General features: G+C 41.9%; 1 protein-coding gene across 2 annotated transcripts; it reads left to right on the forward strand.

The window, feature by feature from the left end:
• The first annotated feature begins 8,173 nt into the window (after positions 1-8,173).
• On the forward strand, positions 8,174-16,298 carry gclc (glutamate-cysteine ligase, catalytic subunit). 2 transcript variants are annotated; one of them, XM_020460640.2, is made up of 16 exons: positions 8,174-8,942; positions 10,333-10,445; positions 11,196-11,378; positions 11,480-11,593; positions 11,817-11,875; positions 12,231-12,367; positions 12,514-12,588; positions 12,784-12,900; positions 13,181-13,319; positions 13,540-13,652; positions 13,777-13,869; positions 14,067-14,171; positions 14,281-14,362; positions 14,471-14,580; positions 14,855-14,975; positions 15,480-16,298. In XM_020460640.2, the coding sequence occupies exons 1-16, from the start codon at positions 8,793-8,795 to the stop codon at positions 15,659-15,661; spliced, it is 1,893 nt and encodes a 630-aa protein (XP_020316229.1). In that variant the 5' UTR covers positions 8,174-8,792; the 3' UTR covers positions 15,662-16,298. The 2 variants fall into 2 exon arrangements, with proteins under 2 accessions (XP_020316229.1, XP_020316230.1); XM_020460641.2 differs by lacking the exon at positions 8,174-8,942 and adding an exon at positions 9,289-9,502.
• Positions 16,299-17,926: the final 1,628 nt, after the last annotated feature.

Raw genomic sequence — 17,926 nt, forward strand, 5'->3', positions numbered from 1 at the left:
TCTTGAGATATTGCGTCAATATATCCACATAATTTTCACATAATTTTCCTACCCCCGCTGCAGCAAAGTACCCCCCACAACATGATGCTGCCACCCCCGTGCTTCACGGTTGGCATGGTGTTCTTTGGCTTGCAAGCCTCCCCCTTTTTCCTCCAAACATAACGATGGTCATTACGATCAAACAGGTCTATTTTTGTTTCATCAGACCGGAGAACATTTCTCCAAAAAGTATGATCTTTGTCCCCAAGTGCAGTTGCAAACCGTAGTCTGGCTTTTCATGGAGGTTTTGGAGCAGTGGCTTCTTCCTTGCTGAGTGGCCTTTCAGGTTATGTCGATATAGGACTCATTTTACTGTGGATATAGATACGTTTGTACCCGTTTCCTCCATCATCTTCACAAGGTCCTTTGCTGTTGTTCTGGGATTGATTTGCAATTTTCGCACCAAAATATGTTAATCTCTAGGAGACAGAACGCGTCTCCTTCCTGAACGGTATGGTCCCATGGGGTTTATACTTACGTACTATTGTTTGTACAGATGAACGTGGTACCTTGAGGTGTTTGGAAATTGCTCCCAAGGATGAACCAGTCTTGTGGAGGTCTACACATTTTTTTTCTGAGGTTTTGGCTGATTTCCTTTGATTTTCCCATGATATCAAGCAAAGAGGCATTGAGTTTGTAGGTAGGCCTTGAAATTCATCCACAGGTACACCTCCAATTGACTCAAATGATGTCAATTAGCCTATCAGAAGCTTCTAAAGCCATGACATAATTTTCAGAGAAGAGAGAGGAAGAGAGGATGAGAGAGGTAGAGAGGAAGAGAGAGGTAGAGAGGTAGAGAAGGAGAGAGGATGAGAGAGGTAGAGAGGAAGAGAGAGGAAGAGTGAGGACAAGAGGAAGAGAGAGGAAGAGGAGAGGAAGCGATAGGTAGAGAGGAAGAAAGAGGAAGAGAGAGGAAGAGAGAGGAAGTGAAGAAGAGAGAGGAAGAGAGAGGAAGAGAGAGGTAGAGAGGAAGATAAGAAGAGAGAGGACGAGAGGAAGAGAGAGGTAGAGAGGAAGAGAGAGGTAGAGAGGAAGATAAGAAGAGAGAGGAAGAGAGGAAGAGAGAGGAAGTGAAGAAGAGAGAGGTAGAGAGGAAGATAAGAAGAGAGAGGAAGAGAGACAAAGATAGAGGTAGGAAGGGAGAGGTAGAGGGGAAGAGAGAGGAAGAGAGGACGAGAGTGGAAGAGAGGAAGAGACAGGTAGAGAGGAAGAGAGAGGAAGAGAGAGGTAGAGAGGAAGAGCGAGGTAGAGAGGAATAGAGAGGAAGAGAGAGGTAGAGGGGAAGAGAGAGGAAGAGAGAGGTAGAGAGGAAGAGCGAGGTAGAGAGGAATAGAGAGGAAGAGAGAGGTAGAGAGGAAGAGAGAGGTAGAGAGGAAGAGAGAGGAAGAGAGAGGTAGAGAGGAAGAACAAGGTAGAGAGGAATAGAGAGGAAGAGAGAGGTAGAGGGGAAGAGAGGAAGAGAGAGGTAGAGAGGAAGAGTGAGGTAGAGAGGAATAGAGAGGAAGAGAGAGGTAGAGAGGAAGAGAGAGGAAGAGAGAGGTAGAGAGGAAGATAAGAAGAGAGAGGAAGAGAGGAAGAGAGACAAAGATAGAGGTAGGAAGGGAGAGGTAGAGGAAGAGAGAGGAAGAGAGAGGTAGAGAGGTAGAGAAGGAGAGAGGATGAGAGAGGTAGAGAGGAAGAGAGAGGAAGAGTGAGGACAAGAGGAAGAGAGAGGAAGAGGAGATGAAGCGATAGGTAGAGAGGAAGAAAGAGGAAGAGAGAGGAAGAGAGAGGAAGTGAAGAAGAGAGAGGAAGAGAGAGGAAGAGAGAGGTAGAGAGGAAGATAAGAAGAGAGAGGACGAGAGGAAGAGAGAGGTAGAGAGGAAGAGAGAGGTAGAGAGGAAGATAAGAAGAGAGAGGAAGAGAGGAAGAGAGAGGAAGTGAAGAAGAGAGAGGTAGAGAGGAAGATAAGAAGAGAGAGGAAGAGAGACAAAGATAGAGGTAGGAAGGGAGAGGTAGAGGGGAAGAGAGAGGAAGAGAGGACGAGAGTGGAAGAGAGGAAGAGAGAGGTAGAGAGGAAGAGAGAGGAAGAGAGAGGTAGAGAGGAAGAGCGAGGTAGAGAGGAATAGAGAGGAAGAGAGAGGTAGAGGGGAAGAGAGAGGAAGAGAGAGGTAGAGAGGAAGAGCGAGGTAGAGAGGAATAGAGGAAGAGAGAGGTAGAGAGGAAGAGAGAGGTAGAGAGGAAGAGAGAGGAAGAGAGAGGTAGAGAGGAATAGAGAGGAAGAGAGAGGTAGAGAGGAAGAGAGAGGAAGAGAGAGGTAGAGAGGAAGATAAGAAGAGAGAGGAAGAGAGGAAGAGAGACAAAGATAGAGGTAGGAAGGGAGAGGTAGAGGAAGAGAGAGGAAGAGAGAGGTAGAGAGGTAGAGAAGGAGAGAGGATGAGAGAGGTAGAGAGGAAGAGAGAGGAAGAGTGAGGACAAGAGGAAGAGAGAGGAAGAGGAGAGGAAGCGATAGGTAGAGAGGAAGAAAGAGGAAGAGAGAGGAAGAGAGAGGAAGTGAAGAAGAGAGAGGAAGAGAGAGGAAGAGAGAGGTAGAGAGGAAGATAAGAAGAGAGAGGACGAGAGGAAGAGAGAGGTAGAGAGGAAGAGAGAGGTAGAGAGGAAGATAAGAAGAGAGAGGAAGAGAGGAAGAGAGAGGAAGTGAAGAAGAGAGAGGTAGAGAGGAAGATAAGAAGAGAGAGGAAGAGAGACAAAGATAGAGGTAGGAAGGGAGAGGTAGAGGGGAAGAGAGAGGAAGAGCGAGGTAGAGAGGAAGAGAGAGGTAGAGAGGAAGAGAGAGGAAGAGAGAGGTAGAGAGGAAGAGCGAGGTAGAGAGGAAGAGAGAGGAAGAGAGAGGTAGAGAGGAAGAGAGAGGTAGAGAGGAAGAGAGAGGAAGAGAGAGGTAGAGAGGAAGAACGAGGTAGAGAGGAATAGAGAGGAAGAGAGAGGTAGAGGGGAAGAGAGGAAGAGAGAGGTAGAGAGGAAGAGTGAGGTAGAGAGGAATAGAGAGGAAGAGAGAGGTAGAGAGGAAGAGAGAGGAAGAGAGAGGTAGAGAGGAAGATAAGAAGAGAGAGGAAGAGAGGAAGAGAGACAAAGATAGAGGTAGGAAGGGAGAGGTAGAGGAAGAGAGAGGAAGAGAGAGGTAGAGAGGAAGAGAGAGGAAGAGAGAGGTAGAGAGGAAGAGAGGACGAGCGAGGAAGAGAGGAAGAGAGAGAGGTAGAGGAAGAGAGGGGTAGAGGAAGAGAGAGGAAAAGAGAGATAGAGAGGAAGAGAGAGGAAGAGAGGAAGAGAGAGGAAGAGAGAGGTAGAGGAAGAGAGAGGAAGAGAGAGGTAGAGGAAGAGAGAGGAAGAGAGAGGAAGAGAAAGATAGAGAGGAAGAGAGAGGTAGAGGAAGAGAGAGGTAGAGGAAGAGAGAGGAAGAGAGGAAGAGAGAGGAAGATAAAGATAGAGAGGAAGAGAGAGGAAGAGAGGAAGAGAGAGGAAGAGAGGGGAAGAAATCTGGAGGATCATGAGAGAGAGAGTACCAAAGAGAATAGTAGAATTCCTCAAATAGACAAGCACCTCTTTTATCTCAGATTTTTCTGAACTAATAATCTCTGTATGCCCCACCCTCTCCAACATTGTAATTCTGGAAGATTTTAACATCCATGTTGACTAACCCAAGTGCTCTATGGCTGCTGACTTCCTTAACTGGGCTGGCTAAACCTGTCTTTGCAGATGGTATCGGAGCATCGGGTCACAGACAGCTTTTACCTACAAGCCATCAGACTGCTGAACACCTGAGCTGAGACGACCACCTGTACATCAACAGTCTCCTTGTACTGACTCTTCGCACCTTAGTACACATGCACTCGCCCATACATTCACTCACACGTATGCACAAACACATGCACACATACAGACACTCATGCACACACTCACACCCACTATAACTAGTATAGTAGGCATTGGAATGAATGTACAGTATATTGTATAACAGTCAGGTTATTGTAACAGTTATTGAACAAGACAGTTAACCCACTGTTCCCCGGTAGGACGTCATTGAAAATAAGAATTTGTACTCAACTGACTTGCCTAGTTAAATAAAGGTAAAATAAAAATAACTTTTTGGGCAATGTAATCACTGTAATCACTGTAATCAATGTAATCACTGTAATCACTGTAATCAATGTAATCACTGTAATCAATGTAATCACTGTAATCAATGTAATCACTGTAATCAATGTAATCAATGTAATCAATGTAATCACTGTAATCAATGTAATCAATGTAATCACAGTAATCACTAACCAGCAGTGGCGGATTTAGGTATGGGCGGCATCTTGCCGGAGGCGGCACGAGGCACCCGCACAAAAAAAATTGGAACGGTGACATTTGTGCGATCGCTCATTTGCACGTCACATCAATAATATCATGTCACCGTGTGAGACTGTGGGTCAATTAACCTTGTCGGAGTGGGCACCCTGATTCTAGGTTGTGAGCTAGGCAGGCTACTGCCTGGGAAGGTCTCACACTCAGAAGTACGAGATGGGGAGGGGGCGGGGGGAGGTAGACCTCAGGTCTCCCCACTGGAAGCCTGAGGTAGGGGGAGCGGTGAAATCTATCAAATATAACGCACCTCTAACTTTGTACAGTACTGATGCAATTAGTCAAATCAGTCACACTATCAAATGCTACCAAATAAACCACAATTCCTTCATAATACTGTGAATATATAGTTTCACACACATAGCTTTTGTGATATATTGAGTCTTTTGGGGTGTCTTATGCCTAGAATTAGCCAAGGAGGTTGTATGGTTTATTTGGTTCCTTTTCTGAAAGTTTGATAAATTGTGCATAATGACATGCATATTTAATTGCGCAACAAACACATTTTGAGTGTCAGACTCATGTAATGTTTTTCAATGCAAATTCAGGGGCACTTCTGAAATATTTTGGAGCACCCTCTGGCACTGGCCAGGATGAGGAGCCATCTACGTCCTCAGCCACACAGGCGTCTCCACAAATGTTGTCTGAGCCTGAGGATGAAGACCCATTTTCTTCCACTTCCCCCCAGCAGGATTCTTCAGGTGTGTTTGTGCGCAAACGCATGTGCGTGTGTGTGTGTGTGTGGGTACACGCACATGTGTTTATGTGTGCATCCCTGCATAAGATAAACAAAATAAATAATTTCCCTCTTCCAAAGTTTTAAGTTTCCATATTGTAGGTAACAAGGATTGTATTATTACTGGGTATGTGGGATGTTCCATCACTATAAATGCTGTGAATAACTTGTGTAAACTAATGCCCATGTGCTCTCCATTAGAAATGCCTGTAGCAGCATCCCCACCAGACCCTGCTGCTGAGGATGAACCACTGTCTACAGACCCTGCTGCTGAGGATGAACCACTGTCTACAGACCCTGCTGCTGAGGATGAACCACTGTCTACAGACCCTGCTGCTGAGGATGAACCACTGTCTACAGAACCTGCTGCTGAGGATGAACCACTGTCTACAGAACCTGCTGCTGAGGATGAACCACTGTCTACAGACCCTGCTGCTGAGGATGAACCACTGTCTACAGAACCTGCTGCTGAGGATGAACCACTGTCTACAGACCCTGCTGCTGAGGATGGACCACTGTCTACAGACCCTGCTGCTGAGGATGAACCACTGTCTACAGACCCTGCTGCTGAGGATGAACCACTGTCTACAGACCCTGCTGCTAGTTGCAGAGGACCTAGTGAGGTACCACCTAACTTAGTTTTCCAAAGGAATGACAGTGATGGAAGAAGTTGCCACCACCAGAATTTCAGGAAGACCTTGGTGAGTGGTGAAAAAATCCCTAGAAGTTGGTTGGTATATTCTGAAAGAAACAACAGCTTCTTCTGCTTCTGCTGTAAACTATTTTCAAATAAGAAAATTAACTTAGCATACTCAGGACTGACAGACTGGAAACATGCAAGTTCTTTGCTGACATCATGCGACAGCAGTCACGAACACCAAAACTGCATGAAAACATGGAAAGAACTGGCAAATCTTCCAAAGTCTCTCAAATGAGGAGCTGACAGAACAATGTGAGGCCCTTAGTAATGACACTGCACTATAAAGAACACTCAGACTCGGATGGCAGAGAGCTTGCACAGGAACTGAAGAACTTGCCTGACTTGTCATCAAAGACGATGACCCTGCTTGAGCTGCTGATATTTATACAAGAACGGGAGCTCTCAGAATTAGTCTTTACTCTTCAATAATCAGGTTCTCCTCTTTGTATGTGTGTTACTTTATTTGTGTGATATTGGATTTGTGCAATTTAGTTTTATTTGCGTATTTTTTGTTAGCAATAGGGTAATAATTTGTATTTATATACTACAATTAGTTTGTCTTTGTCTTTGTTGCTTCTTTTTGCTATTTATGAGTGTAATGATGTGCGCTGAGAGTCGGGAAGCAAGTTCAGGGAATGAGTGTTAATACAAAACAAGAAACATGCAGTTTATTAGGTTACAGATACATTCAATTATGATGAACTTCACAGGGTGGTAAAAGTGCACGTGATGAGCTTGATGCTCCTTTGCAATAAATACACAGGGTCTTATTCTGGTGACATGATGATCGACGCTTGGCTGTCGTTTGACAATTCTTCTCCATAATAATCTCATCATGTGAGAATGAGAATCGCAGAATGGTGAAATTACTAACTGACTAGAGTTGACTGTGTGATATTAGGTTGCTTCTTGTGTAAATATTTTCCGTCTGGATTTGAATCAACTGGGAATGAACTAGCCTACCCGCACTGTTTCTGTGAGTTGTTGGCTAGAGTGCAAATGCCAAGATGAGTAGGCACATTCGCTATATAACGCATGTTTTTTTGTGACTATCTGTAGAGTTGAAAATGCGATGGAAACACATTGAAAATTCTTTTTTTATTTGGTACATGACAATTTAAAGGAAACATGTTGCGCGCACTACGTCACCGCCTAATGACTTTTATCTGCCACAAGTCAGTTTGGTGGAAACGCCACTGGAGAGAAAAAGCGCATATTTTCCTTAAACGGATTATTCAATATGCGCATGAAAATCTGTCGCCAATTGGATGGAAAAGTATCGACTGTTTAAAAAAAACACCCTTATCCTAAAGCAATGTAGCAGATGTGGAACTCACTCCTCAGCGTGAAGTGTCCCCTCTTGCGCTGAATCAGGAGGGAGCAAGCACTGTTTCGTTTACCTTCGCCTAAAGATACTCGGTTTCAACTGCCAATCCAGTAGAGGTTAGGAGCTATAGTTAGCTTTGATTGGTCAATCAAAAGACGAGTATTTGCATAAAGTCACGATTTTCCCACTCTAAGTCCGGCCCTCTTCACGCTCCCTCACCTATGTTTGCATCGCCCCACTTCGCTTCTCATTGCTTTTCTTTCTTTTTTCTTTTTTACTTGCATTCCTCCGGGCTGGCATCTCAACACAATGTATTAATTACACTCTGACTAAGTGGTGATATAGAAACAGATAGTAGACCAATCCTGATGTTCTCTTACAGTTTATTAGGCTACAGATTTTTTATATATTTTTTTTAATATGAATTTTACAGAGTGGCGCACGGTGTGGTGTCAGCCACATAGATCTCAACACATTTATTCATGGACAATAGGGTAGGCTACTCATTCTATTATGCCAAACTATGACTTTGGCATAACGCCCAGTTGTGCGAAAATGGGAAACTAGGTGAAAGACCAGCACTGTACGTACAATCACTTGCATTGTCATCGTTACAATATTTCCATTTTTTTTAGACACACCTTATGGTGCTTTCAAGACAACTGTGAACTCGGAAATAACCGAGGTCAAATCATAATTTAACCTTTATTTAACTAGGCAAGTCAGTTAAGAACAAAGTCGTATTTACAATGATGGAGCTCTACAAAATCGGAGCTATACAAAGATGCCCGAGTTTCCAACTTGGAATCCCGAGTTGAATGACCATTCAAAAGATGTTCCTAGTTGGAGCTAGTTTTTCCCCCAGTTCCCAGTTGTTTTGAACGCGGCAGTAATGTTGCGGTTGAGTAGACTTTATGCCTACTGGTTTGAGGGAGGAGGGAAAGACTGCTGAGTCACAATGACGCGTCCCCCCGTTGTGGTTTAAGTAATTGACAACGTCATAGATGTACAGATTGCTATAACATATAATGTAGTTAGCTGATGTGTAAAAAATCTCTCCGGGCGTTGTAAGATCTGTCAGACAAAGCATAGGAAACGTCTGAGCGGACAAACGCGCCCACAGTCACACGTGTTCAGTCACTGTGAGTGTGAAGAGTACAAGGAAGGAAATTTTGTTCACTCGGTGTTGCACACTGAAACAGAGGATTCTTGGCTAGTCGCGTGAATTGACCGGTCCTCACTATATAGAAGTGATTCCATCAAGGACAATATATTAGGTGTAGGTGCTGAATTAGATAGGTATTGCTGGGGGGGGATAACCTTGGCATTATTATTGGCGCTTGGGACATTGTGTCAGCGGGTCATTTTAATAGCTTGCTAGCTCGCTAGATAACAAGAGATGTGTGAAGGCCTCCCTTGTTGGCTAGCTAATAAGTATCCAGCGTTACAGTTAAAATAGCAAGACCATTGTTGGTTTGGCTCAAGTTCTGTTTTGTTGACAGTAGCTACGTCGCTGAACTTGGATAACACGTTAGCGAGCAAAAATTATAGATAGCTAAACAAAATAGCAAACGCCAGTCTCGCTGTCTGTGCCGAACGCTTGCGATATGGGCTTGCTGTCAAAAGGGTCACCGCTCAACTGGGAAGAAACCAAAAAGTATGCAGACCATGTTCGGAAACATGGCATCGTTCAGTTTCTCAACATCTATAACAAGGTGAAAGAACGACAGAAAGATGTCTTATTATGGGGCGATGAGGTAAGGGTGTCGTATTGCTTAACCTTTGCATAACATGCTTTAAAAAAAAACTTTTGCATAACAAAAATTGTACATGCGATCCACACAAATTACATTGTCAGTTAGTCTGCTCTATCACCAGTTAAGTGAAGTTGTAACTATGTTGCCAACTTCGGTTGTGCAGATGAAAGACTAACCGAATTGCAGCAAAGTGTAACAAGTGTTTTAGGCTACATCATGTCGTCAGGATAGTAGTTGTAGCGAATGCTTAGATGTTTATACTCCGTCCATAAACAATGAACCCATTCAAAGCATCTGACCATTACATAACTGTTTTAGATCTAGACAACTTGAATCAGTAACTGATGTGTTATTCAGTTACTTAGGCCATTGGACCGTTTTATATTGTTGCTAGGAGCGGCAGGTAGCCGAGCGGTTATAACGTTGTGCCAGTAATCGAAAGGTGGCTGGTTTGAATACCTCCTATGTGCTCTTGAGAAAAAGGCACTTAACCCGAATTTTCTCCAGAGGAACCATACAAGTGTGGCTGACCCCGTAAAACAACAACCTATCAATTTGCTGTATGTGAAATATTTTATTTAAAAAAAACATTCCTTATCTATACAATTGTTTACATTTCATGAGAACCGATGCATACTTAATACAAACGTGTTAAAAATGTCTAATCGAAAAATGGTTTGGTAAGTAAATGTCTAAAACTGAATAAATGTGCTTATTTATCATAACATGGTTTGCACCTATTGAGACATTTTATTTTTGAGAGATTTCTTATCTAAGCTTTATATGCTACTAAACATGTTCAAAGGTTGTCCCTTAACATGCTCCTGGCATGTAGATAGGTTGTTTAAAAAAAGTCGCACATAGCATCTAGATGTAGTCGATATGTGATTTCTGTCTGTGCTGCCTTCAGTGTGCCTCAATTTCATGTGGAATGTTGTTGTTACAGATTAATCCCTCTTTCAGACAGGGGGATTACAGGGTAGTAGAGTCAAAGTCAAGGAAACATAATTGATGAATTGGAATGGATGTGATGGCGCCCGTTTTGATCTTGGGAAGTATGGATCAAGGCTTTGGGTCTACACAGTGACGCACATTGGAAAGAAAGGTGGTGTTTGGAGACATGGTCTGCACCATTCTGGTCTAATGAACAAGCTTCATGGCTGATAATCTTGCATTGTCATTGGAGAATAGAAAAAACAGTTTTGCGATTTAGGCCACACCATCCTATTGATGTTGGAAGCCTCTGTGGTGTCTTCTAGTCTCATATGTCAACATGTGCAGTAGGCCTAACTGATTTCAACATGAAAGGCATTGAATTTGCACACTGCTTTTATGGTTCGAAATACAAATTTATGTTAAAAAAATAAAATATATATTTTTGCCCTTTTAGGTGGAATACATGTTGATCGAAATGGATGAGAAAAATGGAAAGGTCCGTCTTGTTCTCAATGGTGGGGAGGTTTTGGAAACTCTTCAAGACAAAGGAGAAAAGACTAACCCCAAGTAAGTCATCTTTAAATCTGTTTAGAAAATGACCAGGTTGTGTGTGAAATTGGCTGCTATGTATCGGCCTTTCTTATGCGAACTCATTTGGGTGGTTTACACTGCAGGCACTAAAGACCGCTTCTGTCGCTCAATAAGGCAGTGTTCCATTAGCCTGTTCTGCAACTTTTGAATAAAAAAAATGCTATAAAGTTGCACTCCCCTCATGGCTCATGCAAAAGCTCCTTTACAAGTTTGCAACTTCAGCATGAGTTTTACATGTTTTGTTTTCTTGAACTACTACCTTACAAATTGCACTGGTGTTCAACCTGCCGCTCTACCCTGGGCTACTAAATTTCTTTAACATGGGTTAAAAAGCCTTCATCTCTATTTGATGTGAATGTTTTTGTACAAGCCTCACTGTAGTAGTCTGCTTGCTAACTGTCCATGACGTGCTGAACCTGTGAAGCTGACTTAACCCAGGGGAATTGTAACTATAGCTGTAGCATTCCTCATTACTGCCTCTCTGTCGCACATATTGAAGAGCACGCCCCTGTAGCACAAATGCATTGCCCACAGCATTTTCCGTCCGCTGAGATAGTGGCTCACATCTGATTTAAAAAAAACATGTTTACTTTAATGTGAAAGATTGGCATAATACAATCGACTCTGTCGGACAGAGACCTTGTTTTGTTAGACAACATTATTCAATGGCTTCTAAAAATGGAAGTTTGCTTATTAAAATATATAATGCATTGTTTTTCCTGGTAGCCATCCTACCCTTTGGAGGCCAGAGTATGGCAGCTACATGATCGAAGGGACTCCGGGGCAGCCCTATGGTGGGACGATGTCAGAGTTCAACACAGTGGAGGACAACATGGGGAAGCGAAGGCGAGAGGCCTCATCTGTGCTGAATAAGAATGAAACGCTTGCCACCATCACGTCATTCCCAAGGTAGTTAACTACCTATTGTCACTCACTAAATCACTTGAAACGGTTAGATTTTATTTATAGTACCTTAACATTAATGTTATTCTTGTAACATTGGTTTTTAGGTTAGGCTGCCCAGGCTTCACACAGCCAGAATACAAGCCAACACCTGTTGAAAAGGGAGTGTCAAAATCACTGTTCTTCCCAGATGAAGCTATAAACCAACACCCAAGATTCAGGTAGGCTTGAATAATATATATTTGAAATACGGGTGGTCTCAGGTATAGAAGCCACTATCCTGGCGTTGCAAGCACCATGCTCTACCAACTGTTTTATAGAGGTTGCTATGGTATTAAGTTTGTCACAGGTATTTGCACTATTTTGTGTCACTGCATGATATGTGACATTTGAGCTCTTTATTTGCATCCCATTTAACAAAGTATGTTGTGAATGTTTTTTCAGCACCCTGACCAGAAACATTCGTCACAGAAGAGGAGAGAAGGTGGTGATCAACGTACCCAGTAAGTCTAAATCAGAACAGATCTTCACAATTTGCACTCAATAATTACACCTTTCAGTCAAATACATTTCGTCACATTTTATTTTCAGTGGTCAAATTTAGGCCACATTTACAATTTAGTAATTTAACAGATGCTCTTATCCAGAGCGACTTACAGGAGCAATTTGGATTAAGGGCCTTGTTCAAGGGGACCTAGTCTGCATGAGGATTTGAACAAGCGACCTTTCGGTTACTAGCCCAATGCTTTTAACCGCTAGGCTACCCATCGCCCAAAATGTGGCGCAACATTTTTTTATTAGTTGAAACAACTTGCTTATCAGTATCTACTTTCCTTTGTGCTTCTTTCTCCTTGTTAGTCTTTAAAGACAAATGCACCCCATCTCCATTTGTGGAGAAGTTTCCGGAAGACGATGGGGAGGCTGCCAGGGCAGCTCTACCTGATCACATCTACATGGATGCCATGGGATTTGGAATGGGCAACTGCTGTCTTCAGGTATACACAACACATTATAGAACTATAACCCTGGTATACTTATGTTAATTTACTAGACTAGAGAATATTTTTGAAGTCATGGACATGTTTTATATAAACAGGTTGAGTAATCTTTAACTTGAACCCTTTTTATAATGTTTTTCCAGGTGACATTCCAAGCTTGCAGCATTGAAGAGGCGAGGTACCTTTATGACCAACTAGCAACATTCTGCCCTATAATGGTAAGATTTTCTTAGAAAACATACAGGAAAAAGTATTAATTGCCTCAAAATGGTAATATTTTTTTTTAAAGGTGTCGTAAACAGCTTTGGTTAACCACATTTTTGAATCCTTACAGTATTCAATAACGCTTAGATTTTTTTCGAGTGCCTTTTCTGTGGTGGAAACTGGCACGCTAACTGCTTATCTGTTTATAGATGGCCCTCAGTGCTGCTTCGCCGTTCTACAGAGGCTATGTGTCAGACATTGATTGTCGCTGGGGAGTTATTTCTGCCTCGGTAGATGACAGGACCGGGGAAGAGAGGGGGCTGGAGGTGAGCAGATGAATCAGGAAAAACTGGCTCCTAATTAAAGAAACATGAGCCAGCCAAACAAGGCCCACTCACTTGTTGCTAGTTGCTTCAGCGGGTTGAATAGAAGACTCCGATCGTGTCAGGCTCAGACAGGCATTATTAATGTCTCTGTTGATTTCCTGGTGTTCAATTATGTTAGCCAGAACAGGTTTTCAGTTATTTGTCTGCTTTGTTCCTTGAAATCTCAAGAGGTTTTTCAGACTTCTCTTTCAATGTGCATGGAAATGTGTTTTCTTTACAGCCTTTGAAAACCAACAAATTTCGAATCTTGAAATCCAGATATGATTCAATCGACAGCTACCTCTCCAGCTGTGGCGATAGGTACAATGACATAGATCTGACAATAGACGAGGAGATCAACAAACAGCTGCTGGATGCAGGTAAAGAACTTTGTAACAATGACATGAGTATTAGATTCTAGATGGTGTATAGAAATAATAAAATATGATGAAGGATAAGTAACTGGTGAAAGACTCCAGATGAAATGTGCTTTTTATGTATTTTTCAAGCAATGAAACTGTTTGTACAATAACAATGTGTTTATTCGTATTTTAATCATTAAACCTTCTATAGAGAAGTGATCAAAATCTGTGTTGGTAGGGATCGACAAACTGCTGGCCCAACACATAGCCCATCTCTTCATTCGGGATCCGCTCTCACTATTTGAAGAGAAAATTTACTTGGATGATGAAAACGAGTCTGATCACTTTGAGGTAAAAATGATACCCACCCAATACTGACTTATTGTGACTACATGACTGTTTGCGACTAGACCAATACCTGTGATTTTATAAGGAGGCATTTTAGTTGATATAATCACATTTGTCTGTCTTGTAGAATCTGCAGTCAACCAACTGGCAGACAATGAGGTTCAAACCTCCTCCTCCAAACTCGGACATCGGATGGCGAGTTGAGTTCCGTCCCATGGAGGTAACATAAGCCTTGCAATCTTGTGTGTTAATAGAGTTGTATGTCATTTGGATATTTACCTGAAATACACATTGTTTTAAGTAACTATTGTTTCAAGTAAATACTTCCAAAAAGGATTTACATGTACTGTGTCTTAACCAGTTTTGTACAATGTTTGTAGTGTAGAAATATTGAGTGCCTGTTTTCGTTTGTTCCAGGTGCAACTTACTGATTTTGAAAACTCTGCATTCGTTGTTTTCATCGTCCTGCTCACCAGGGTTATACTGTCCTATAAACTGGACTTTCTCATCCCCTTGTCAAAGGTGAGATCAGCTGTTCTTCTGATATACTTTTAATTAGCTGAATTTTAGGAAATTCTAGTGCATGTTGGGTAATGATATACCATTTATGCGTTCTGTTTTCTATCAAAAGGTTGATGAAAACATGAAAGCTGCCCAGAAAAGAAATGCAGTCCAAGAGGGCATGTTTTACTTCCGGAAGGACATCTATAAAGGTGAGCGGATACAAGTCAGATTCCAGTGTTTTGAAACCTGGTCTGGGAGCGTTTTGGCAAAATGCCTGAACAGGTTGATGCTAAAGCTTCTCTTGCATCCTCCCATAGGCTGCAACCCTGCCCTCGATAGCTCCTCATCGGCTGCCCAGAATGGCTTGGACAGTGAGGGTGACATTGAGTACACACTGATGAGCATTGACACAATCATCAATGGAAAGGTGCTTATTAAAGATGTGGTATAAAGGTTTTGGATCATTTCAGCCAGTAGTACAAAGTCATCCATTTTGTATGGTATGTCACATCCTGGGGGGGGGGGGGGGGAGCATATCATATGATGTGTTACAAATTCCAATTTGTACAATTTGTTATTAATTGGTTAATAACAAATAAGTGGTTAAGATTATGTTCAATCTCTTTTAATAATATCATTAAATATATATTTCTATTGCACTCTTTACTTTAAACCATAAGTTGTTGTTTCTTATCATTTAGGAAGGAATTTTTCAAGGGTTGATACCAATCCTCAACTGCTACCTAGAAAACATGGAGGTGGATGTTGATACAAGATGCACCATCCTGAACTACCTGAAGCTCATCAAGAGACGTGCCTCCGGTATATTTAGCAAATGAACACTGACAATTTGACTCTGGATTGGGTAACAGGGTTTTGTGAGGTATTGTTGTGGGCTTTCCACATCATTGGTGGAGATTAGCAAAAGCATGCGGCATTCCAGTAGTAGAAGGCACATGTTGCTCCCTGACACTGTCAACAAGGTTTTGATAACGCTTTGGCTGCATTGAGACAGGCAGCCCAATGCTGAACTTTTTTTCCCTTCACTAATTGATCCTTTGAAACATCAGGTCTTTTCACATCAGATCTTTTTCAGAGCAAATCTGATTGATCAAATTACCAATTTGGTGAAAAAAAAGTGTAGAATTGGGCTGCCTGTCTAAACGCAGCCTTAGTGCTTTACAGTGTTGAATCTGAACTCAAGTCACATTAACAATTTAATGTACAGGGTTATAAATGCCAAGCATACACTTGTTTATGTATCTTAATTCTCAACAGAAAAAATAAACATGATGTTTTCTCACATTGTTCTTGTTGCTGATGTAGGTGAACTGATGACCATGGCTAAATGGATGAGGGAGTTTGTGGACAAGCACCCCCAATACAAGCAAGACAGTGTCATAACTGACAGAATCAACTACGACCTACTCCGCAAGTGTGACAGCATCACAAAAGGAGAGGAGCGATGCCCAGAACTTATTGGTGACCCAGTCAATCGGGGCAAATGAACTTACTGTCACAGCTGTAATCAATTAATTAATGTGTTGTCCATCATTGATATTCATTAGCATGAAAAAGACCAAATATCTGTCTGGACAAAGTGGTCCAAACAAATTAAGTTTTAATGGAGAATATAGTGTGCATTGCGAGGGTCAAGCGGGTGTATTGCATTTGTATATACAGTATCAGATTTGTACAATTTGAAAATTATTTTAATAAGTGAAATTCAATCGGATGTGTGATAGCAATTGGATATGTAATTTGATATCCTGTGTTCATGCTAACAAAGTCTGAGTGTGATATTATGTAAATGCAGCAAACAAAGTTGTAGACTAAATTAATTTTAATCTTTAAGTCTACTGTAAATACTGAACTTTGATCTGCTCTACAAACATTTAACAAGGATTATTTCATTTCCGAATATGGTATATCTGCATTATCTGTCAAATGATTTGGCCTTTTAATGTGAGAAGTGTCAAATGATTTGGCCTTTTAATGTGAGAAGTGTCAAATGAAAGTGTTTGATTTGCTGTGATATAGTAGAATCTTAAACTATTAAAGGAGTCTTGCATTGAAGTGAATGTGAACGTTTGATTGGAATGTTATGTCTCAATCAATAAATCTGTGTACAGCACTGACTAAGCATAGTATTTTGCTTGGTTACATGGTTCTATGTTATGCTCTTCAACCGATTGTTGCCTGCGCGACTAGCATCATTACTCTGGACGGTTCTGACTTAGAATATGTGGACAAATACCTAGGTGTCTGGTTAGACTAAACTCTCCAGACTCACATTAAGCGTCTCCAAAATTAAATCTAGAATTGGTTTCTTATTTCACAACAAAGCCTCCTTCACTCGTGCTGCCAAACATACCCTCGTAAAACTGTGACTATCCCACTGATCCTTGACTTTGGAAATGTCATTTACAAAATAGCCTCCAACACTCTACTCAGGAAACTGGATGTTGTCTATCACAGTGCCATCCATTTTGCCACCAAAGCCCCATATACTACCCACCACTGCGACCCGTATGCTCTCATTGACTGGCCCTCACTACATATTCGTCGCCAAACCCACTGGCTCCAAGTCATCAATAAGTCTTTGCTAGGTAAAGCCCTGCCTTATCTCAACCCACTGGTCACCATAGCAACACCCACCTGTAGCACGTGCTCCAGTAGGTATATTTCACTGGTCACCCCCAAAGCCAACACTTCCTTTGGCTGCCAATGACTAGAACGAATTGCAAAAATCACTGAAGCTGGAGTCATATCTCACTCTCTAACTTTAAGCATCAGCTGTCAGAGCAGCTTACAGATCACTGTACTTGTACGCAGCCAATCTGTAAATAGTACACCCAACTACCTCATCCCCATGTTATTTATCTTCTTGCTCTTTTGCACCCCAGTATCTCGACTTGCACATCATCTGCACATCTATCACTCGTGTTAATGCTACATTTGAATTATTTCGCCTCTGGCATATTTATTGCCTTTACCTCCCTACTCTTCTACATTTGCACCCACACTACATAGATTTTTCTATTGTGTTATTGACTGTACATGTATTTGTGTAACTCTTGTGTTGTTTCTGTTGCACTACCTTGCTTTATCTTGGCCAGGTCGCAGTTGTAAATGAGAACTTGTTCTCAACTGGCCTACCTTGTTAAATAAAGGTGAAATAAATAAAATAATCATCTCTGGATAATATGCTCAATGTGGAGTGAGACCTTTAGTCCACTAGAGGCTGCCGGTGACATATACATAATGTACATGACTAATGTGGCCAAATGGACAATATGGGAAAGGACAGTTGTACAACTGAATGCCTTCAACTGATATGTGTCTTCCGCATTTAACCCTCTGAATCAGAGAGGTGTGGGGATCGACTTATTAATCAACATCCACGTCTTTGGCGCACGGGGAACAGAGAGTTAACTTCCTTGCTCTGAGGCAAAACGACAGATTTTTACCTTGTCAGCTTGGGAATTCGATCTAGCAACCTTTTGGTTACTGGCCCAACGTTCTAACCACCTGCTGCCCCATTATGGAGATGTGTTCATGTGGAGCTTTATGGCAATCTTTTCAACGTAAACCTCTTTGATGATAGATTAACATATTAAGGATGGATGCATTAACAATAGAGTCCATTTACATCAGAGGTGGAAAACACATTCCATGGAGGGCCTAGTGTCTGCGGGTTTTCCTTTTTCCTTTCAACCTGGTGGGGGCAGTTCCTTACTAATTAGTGACCATCAATTCAAATCAAGTACAAG

Source organism: Oncorhynchus kisutch, linkage group LG25, assembly GCF_002021735.2.
Source record: "Oncorhynchus kisutch isolate 150728-3 linkage group LG25, Okis_V2, whole genome shotgun sequence".
NCBI lineage: Eukaryota > Metazoa > Chordata > Actinopteri > Salmoniformes > Salmonidae > Oncorhynchus > Oncorhynchus kisutch.

Bases quoted from the DNA above. Each gene is read 5' to 3' on its own strand.
- gclc (XM_020460640.2), top strand. From the start codon at position 8,793: ATGGGCTTGCTGTCAAAAGGGTCACCGCTCAACTGGGAAGAAACCAAA. The intron at 12,589-12,783 runs GTAAGATTTTCT...ATCTGTTTATAG, and splicing joins CAACATTCTGCCCTATAATG to ATGGCCCTCAGTGCTGCTTC. The intron at 14,363-14,470 runs GTGAGCGGATAC...ATCCTCCCATAG, and splicing joins CCGGAAGGACATCTATAAAG to GCTGCAACCCTGCCCTCGAT.